Source organism: Syngnathoides biaculeatus, chromosome 1 (assembly GCF_019802595.1).
Source record: "Syngnathoides biaculeatus isolate LvHL_M chromosome 1, ASM1980259v1, whole genome shotgun sequence".
Taxonomy (NCBI): domain Eukaryota; kingdom Metazoa; phylum Chordata; class Actinopteri; order Syngnathiformes; family Syngnathidae; genus Syngnathoides; species Syngnathoides biaculeatus.
This window is the reverse complement of record NC_084640.1, coordinates 13476601-13483669: the sequence shown is the minus strand read 5'-3', so window position 1 is coordinate 13483669 and position 7069 is coordinate 13476601. Positions and strand designations below refer to the sequence as shown.

Genomic DNA, 7069 nt, shown 5'->3' with positions numbered 1-7069 from the left:
TGGACCCACTAATTCTTTTTATCCCTTTCAAAGGGTTCGGGTGATAAGGAGAGCGGAGTTTAGATTTCCTGAACTTGAAGTGGAAACGCAAAAGCGACAGACGAAGGCTCGGGGAGGGAAGGGGGGTCGTGGGAGGGGGCGGGGGGGGGGCTCCAATTCACATCACTCGCCATGTGTGTGTGTGTGTGTGTTGTGAGAAGTGAGCACAAAGTGTTTGGTCTTCTGTTTTTGGTGCTTTGACTGTAAGTTAGAGTAAACAATGGCATAAGAACACAAACAACGACAAAAAAAATGCAAAAATATATATTAATAAAAATACTGCATTTTGTCATTTAAAAAAAGATTATTTTCACAATAAACTATTTTTTGGTAATTTTTCAAGAGGATTTAATGCATTTAAAAATAATACATTTAGGTGACTTTTTTGTATTTAATAATAATATAAATATTAAAAATACAAAATTTTGCCAACATCTTTTAACATAATTTATTAAATACAACACGTATTGTATTTATTCGAAAAATAATTTTCACACCCCCATGATTCAAATACTGTAGTACATAATTTGGGGAGACTCCTCACTATTATTCGTGAAAGATGATAGCAATTTGGAGTTTTTAAAAAGTATAAATATATGTCAGGGGGATGGGAGGCTAGTGCGGGGGTCACTTCAGTTATTAAAAATTTTAGCGCTGGCATCGGAAGCAAGATGTACCGGCAGGAGTGTTTTTGATGCTTTTACTGTAAGTTACAGTAAAAAAATGACACAAAAACACAAACAGGCAAAAAGACACTTAAATCATGATCATAAAAATACTGCATTTTTTCATTTAATAAAACAATATTTTCACAATAAAATATTTATTGATTAATATTTGAAGGGGATTTAATGGATTTGAAAATAATGCATTTAGGTGACATTTTTATTGTATTTAATACAATATTAAAAAATACAAATTTTTGCTTACATTTTTTCAACATCTTTATTCAATACAACACGTATTGTATTTATGAGAAAAATTATTTTCACACCCCTTTGATTCAAATAATGTAGTAGCAGTACGACTGCACATAATTTGGGCAGACTCCTCACTATTATTCATTAAAGATGATAACAATTCAGAGTTCTTAAAAAAGTATAACTATATGTCAGGGGGTGTGGCTGTTGCTGGGGTGGGGAGGGGGGAGGTCAGGGGTCACTTCAGTTCTTCTAGATATTAGCTACGGCCCTGGAAGCAAGATGAGAATGAAAAATGATGATTGTTTAGCGCGGCGAGCATCTTTTGTACCCACAGGAGTGTTTGGGTTTGGTTTTTTTTTATTGGGGGGTGGGGGTGGGGGTGGGGGTTGTGCCTGTTGTCCTTCTTGAGGGTCCTGACTCATCCCGCTGGCCGCGTTGATGTATTTTGGAGTCCTTCTGGAAAATATCCACGCTTATGAGTGTCTCTTTGTCAAGCACCAGACCCCTGCAATATTTCGCACCCGGGTGCCGCTGTGCCACGACTCGCCGCGGCGTTAACCCTCACGGTGCCGCCCGCGAACCAAACGTGCGAGGGGGTGGGGGTGGGTGGGCAACGTTTCACCAAAATCGCACAACTTTTTACATGTCACGGTGGCGGATGATGAAAGAAATCCTTTTGTTTTGGATCAACACTTAGGCCCACTAACTACTGTATTTTAATGTACATTTATTTGGAAATTTGAGTACTTTTTTAGGTGGTTATTGATCTATAAATACATTTTTTGTAAGGATGCAAAAACACAATGCAACAAGGACGGGACTCTCAGGTTCGGCGCTGGCCCCAGTGTCGTTGGACGGGTTACCGCCCTTGGGCCAGGATGTTGTTTTGTTGCCACGGCAACACGCGACTCAGCCCTGACGTGCATCGTGAGCTTCCGGAAAGTCTGCGTGTGTGTGTGTGTCCCACCTCTCAGGTCACCAAAATAAAAACACACGCAGACGGGGTGGAGGGGTTAGGGGGGCTTGGGTGGCGAGGTGGGGGGTTAAAGGGGGATACGGGATGCGGAGGTGTGAGAGGTCCCCTTTACATTTATGGCGTCCGTAGAAGTGGAGGAAGTGGCGCAGTAAAGCGGGAGTCGCGCTCCGGAGGGCCCTCGACTCAATTCCAAGTACACCGCGCCGGAAAAAAAACGCGGGCAGGAAGCCGGACGGCCAAGACCGCGCCAGCAACGCCGTTCGATGCCGCCGTGTAAGAAAGTTACGGGCGGGACCTTGACTTGCGAGTTGAATTCCCGCGACCAAGCTCCCATCTCATTTCGCTCGTGTGACGTGGTAAAAAAGATAAAAAAGCGTAAATGCTGTACATACCGGAGTATTTGTGTGTTGGGTGTGTGCCTTTAAGGGGCGTGGCCTACCGAGTGACATCAGGGAGCCGTCTGCGGGTGAGCGTCAGGGCGTGAGTTGTGGTCTACAGCAGCTCATCTGGATAAAACAGACCATTAAAACATTAATAAATTCAAATTGCTTGTGATAAAATGAACGCGTGTTGTCACATTTATAATTATTAACGTGTTTCCTGTACATATATTAGCTTGGCCTGGTCTTCCATTTTTACACACACACATAAAGAGTGAAATATCTCGTAATTTTTTTTTTAAAAAAGATGATTTTAGTGTCTATCTAACAAAATAATGACCACCTTTGAAATTAGAATTAAAGGGTAATCAAAATGATATTTCATATAAAACTACGATAGCAATTGGCCTTTTGAAAATAGTTTTTCTATATGGTCAATTATCCTCCGAGGTTTACTTTTGACTGGAAGCTAGTCAACTCTGTTATGATATTCTAATGTCCTGAGTTGTACCAGTATTACATGGCAGGAAATTGTGTATTTATGGATGCTAAAATATAGCTATTTTCAATATTTTTACATTTTACACGTTTGTATTTATTCATATTCATGAAATGCAAATAGTTACATGAAAGTGGTAATTTTTTGAAAAATAAAAAATCATGAATGAATGATTTTTTTACTGCATGGCAATTTATTTCTGTATTTATGAAAATATAGAAAATACCAAAGATTTACACCTTTCAAAGGATGCAAGAACACCTGTAGAAAAAATAATAAAGTGAATATATTTCATGATTTCTTACGATTATTATTAAGGTTTATAACATTTTTTTCCACGTACCGCGTACAGTCATTTAGCGAATTGAAACATACGGCAAAGGGGAAAGGCTGTTTTTCGACCCTTGTGAGCATAAGCGGCTCGGAAAATGAACGCGAGTTTTGCATACTGATACCTGTAATATTGCACATGCGCGAGGCAGGATGTGTAGGCCCCATTATGCAAATGCGCGCATCACTTGCGCACATGCCGCAAGCGGGCCCAAAGCACTAATGGCCCGGGCTCAGTAAACACCCCCGCGTTCCCCCCCCCGCCCCCCCACTTTGACTTCTCTCCCATGTGGATTTGAGACAACAAAAGATTAGCACTATTTGCAAATATACAAGCCAGTTCAAAGGCAACACTCCCCTCGGCTCGCTTCCCCTTCCTTTGTCTGACGTGTCGGCCATGCTCGCCGCACTCAGTACTGCGAGATTCATCCGGACTTCCTGCTACGAACACCCCCCCCCCCCCCCGCCAAAACACATCGCCCCACCCCACACCCCACTCACGCCCCAAAATCCTAAAATTCGCCCCGTGCGTAAAATGTGCGTTTTTATCGACGGAGTTGGGCATCAAGGGGGATTGGGGCGTGGGGTGATTATGAAATTATTAAAACTGGGGGAATGTGGTAGTCGTGCAGGCGGGTTCGGAGAGCGTAGGTGGGCTCGGCCGAAGCCACGCCCCCCCCCCCCACCCCGACGCGATCCCCCGGGGGCCCTTTAAAATCTTGGGGGCCTCGCGAGTGTGCGCAGACAGTACCGCGGCGGCCTTTCGGTTTTTGCGTGGGATCCGTGCAAGTGGGAACTATGAGCTCGTCGTCGTCGTCGTCGTCGAACGCGGACCAGCGGCTGGAGCACCTCCTGAGCGCCGTGGAGAGCGAGTTCCAGAAGGGCAGCGAGAAGGGCGACGCGTCCGAGAGGGATATTAAGCTGGCCTTGGAGGACGCCGATTTGTGGAACAAGTTCAAGGAGTTGACCAACGAGATGATCGTCACCAAAACCGGACGGTAGGGGCCCCCGATTTTACGCACGCACGGTCAATTCTGCGCCTAAAGATGTAAACTTTCTACAGTCCAAAAATATATTAAAAAAAAAAAAAAACATTTTGGATCATTGCACGATTTATTTATTTATTATTATTATTATTTTTTTTTTTTTTGGGGGGGGGGTGTCCCACGCAGGCGTATGTTCCCGGTCCTCAGGGCCAGCGTGAGCGGCCTGGACCCCAACGCCATGTACTCGGTTTTGCTGGACTTCGTGGCGGCCGACAACAACCGCTGGAAGTACGTGAACGGCGAGTGGGTGCCCGGCGGCAAGCCGGAGCCGCAGAGCCCGAGCTGCGTCTACATCCACCCGGACTCGCCCAACTTCGGCGCGCACTGGATGAAGGCGCCCGTGTCCTTCAGCAAAGTCAAGCTGTCAAACAAGCTCAACGGCGGGGGCCAGGTAAGAAAAAAAAAAGGGGGGGGGGCGTCAATCAGAAAACGGTGCCGGTTGTAAAATTTTGCTCCATTTCTCGTCAGATTATGCTCAACTCGCTGCACAAATACGAGCCCAGGATCCACATCGTCAAGGTGGGCGGCATCCAGAAGATGATCAGCAGCCAGTCCTTCCCGGAGACCCAGTTCATCGCAGTCACCGCCTACCAGAACGAAGAGGTCCGCTATAGGATAGGAGGGAAGCCTCCAGGAAATTATTATTAGGAATTTTTTTGGTCGTTTTAACGAGATAGAATCTAAAATAATCTTCTTTGTACAGATTACAGCTCTGAAGATCAAGCACAACCCTTTCGCCAAGGCCTTCCTGGACGCCAAAGAAAGGTAACAACAGCCCCCCCCCCCCAGAAAAAAGTTGTTTTATTTTATTTTATTTCATGTATCTACGCCAGCCACGTATAGTGACAGGCCAGCCAATTAAATGATGATGTGCCGCATGTTCACTTTTCATATTCAATTGGTGCGTTAAATCGCTTTTATTTCCCACGAATAACGCATCTTTGTTCATCTTTCTATGCCGGCGACGTAGCGTGGTTAGATGTCCTTCCGCAAATTAACATTGATATCCACCCGTTGCCATTCATACAATAAAACATCTTTTTTCCAACAAAATGGGAGCAAATTTAAATTAATATCGAGATTCTTTCCGCATACGCCGAACCTCTGCATACTTGCAATTTGGAATTCGCGACATCACCGATGGACACTGATTATTATCCCCCCCCCCCCTCCCCCTTCAAAAAAAAAAAAAATTACCAATTACATCACCGGTGTCAAACTCAAGGCCCGGGGGCCAGATGCGGCCCACCACATGAATTTCTCTGGCCCGGTCAGCTTCCACGATGCCTGTGAAAATCTGATTATACATAATTGTCTTTTTGTGTTGCCAAACATGATTAATGGCTGACTATTTTCCTTTGATTTCTGATTCCCAAACGAGTTCATAAATGTCGCGTGTAAATACGACGCGGCGATAAAAAAAAATTTATGGTTTGGCGGTCGTGACGGCCCCTCCGAGGGAAACCGTACCTGCAATGTGGCGAAGACCTGCTTGGGGCTACGTGGACCCCCGACAGCCTTTCACCCGAACGCTCTTCTGTACTTCCAGAAGCGATCACAAGGACATGCCCGACCACAGCGTGGACACTCAGCAGTCCGGCTACTCCCAACGTGAGTCGTCCCCCCCCCCCCCCGCTCCGAAAAATTCGTCCAAAAACCGACCGCGCAATTGTTCACCGACTCTGCCGCGTAACCCGACAGTGGGAGGCTGGTTCCTGCCGGGTCAGAGCCCCATCTGCCCCAGCAGCAGCCCGCCGCAGTTCAGCGGCACGGCGGGCCACTCGTCGGGCTCGTACTGCGAGCGCTACTCCGGCCTGAGGGGCCACCGGGCCAGCCCGTACCCCGGCCACTACCCCCACCGCGCCTCCGCCACCAGTAGGCCCCTCGCCGCCGTCCCACGTTTTCTCTCGAATCCGATTCGGATGACCCGCCGTTTGCTTCTCCGCCCTCGCAGACAACTACATGGACAACACCTCCGGCGCCCTGGCGCCAACCCACGACAGCTGGTCCGCCCTCCAGATCCCCAACTCCACGGGCATGGGGACCCTGTCCCACACCACCAACTCCACGTCCAACTCCAGGTGACGACAAACCACGACGACCGTTCATCACTCGTTTTTTTTTAATGCTCAAACAAAATATCGCCAAAACTAATCCGCAAATTTCCGTCTTTTAGTCAGTACCCCAGTTTGTGGTCCGTGGCGGGCACCACCCTCACCCCGTCGGGGTCGGCGTCGGGCTCCATCCCGGGCGGTCTGACCTCGCAGTTCCTGAGGGGATCCTCCTACACGGGCCTGACGTCCTCGCTGCCCGTCTCCTCGCCGTCCTCCATGTACGACCCGGGGCTGGGCGAGGTGGGCGTGGGCGACGCGCAGTTCGAGAGCTCCATCGCCCGGCTGACGGCTTCGTGGGCGCCCGTCGCCCAGAGCTACTGAGTGTCGGCGGCAGTTGTTTATTTTCATTTTTGTTTTTATATTTCCGCTAACATCCAAGTGTATATTCTTTGTACATAGACTAAATTAACTCGCCGTGATGTTCCATGGAATCGTGCCTTTTCGGATTTAAGTGCCTTGCTCGCGAGGGGCGCGCCCCCTCCCACCTGTACATAACTATTTGTATTTGAACTCGCTGTGAGTTGTTATTTATGTCACTTAATAATAAATTAAAAAAAAAATGTTTGCTCCAAGATGTCTTCCGTGGTCATTTGAACGGCAGTTGACCCAAATTAGAAAACGTCCGCATTAAAGCGCTTCGCCACGCCGGGATGTTCGAAGGTGGTCAAATATAATTTGTGAAGAAAAATACAAATTTGGCGTCCAATGTGTTATTGATATTATTGTCGTGATAAATGGTGACTTTTGCTGCCGCGAGATCAG

The 7069-nt window shown here is 47.2% G+C and overlaps 1 protein-coding gene across 1 annotated transcript; it reads left to right on the top strand.

Moving 5' to 3' along the window:
- Window positions 1-3846: 3846 nt before the first annotated feature.
- tbxta (T-box transcription factor Ta) lies at window positions 3847-6866 on the top strand. The gene is made up of 8 exons (XM_061825915.1): window positions 3847-4145; window positions 4320-4584; window positions 4662-4796; window positions 4897-4958; window positions 5743-5804; window positions 5895-6068; window positions 6148-6274; window positions 6370-6866. Exons 1-8 carry the CDS (start codon window positions 3946-3948, stop codon window positions 6626-6628), a joined length of 1284 nt encoding a protein of 427 aa, XP_061681899.1. The 5' UTR covers window positions 3847-3945; the 3' UTR covers window positions 6629-6866.
- The last annotated feature ends 203 nt before the right edge of the window (window positions 6867-7069 follow it).

Bases quoted from the DNA above. Each gene is read 5' to 3' on its own strand.
- tbxta (XM_061825915.1), top strand. From the start codon at position 3,946: ATGAGCTCGTCGTCGTCGTCGTCGTCGAACGCGGACCAGCGGCTGGAG. The intron at 4,146-4,319 runs GTAGGGGCCCCC...TGTCCCACGCAG, and splicing joins ATCGTCACCAAAACCGGACG to GCGTATGTTCCCGGTCCTCA. The intron at 6,275-6,369 runs GTGACGACAAAC...TCCGTCTTTTAG, and splicing joins AACTCCACGTCCAACTCCAG to TCAGTACCCCAGTTTGTGGT.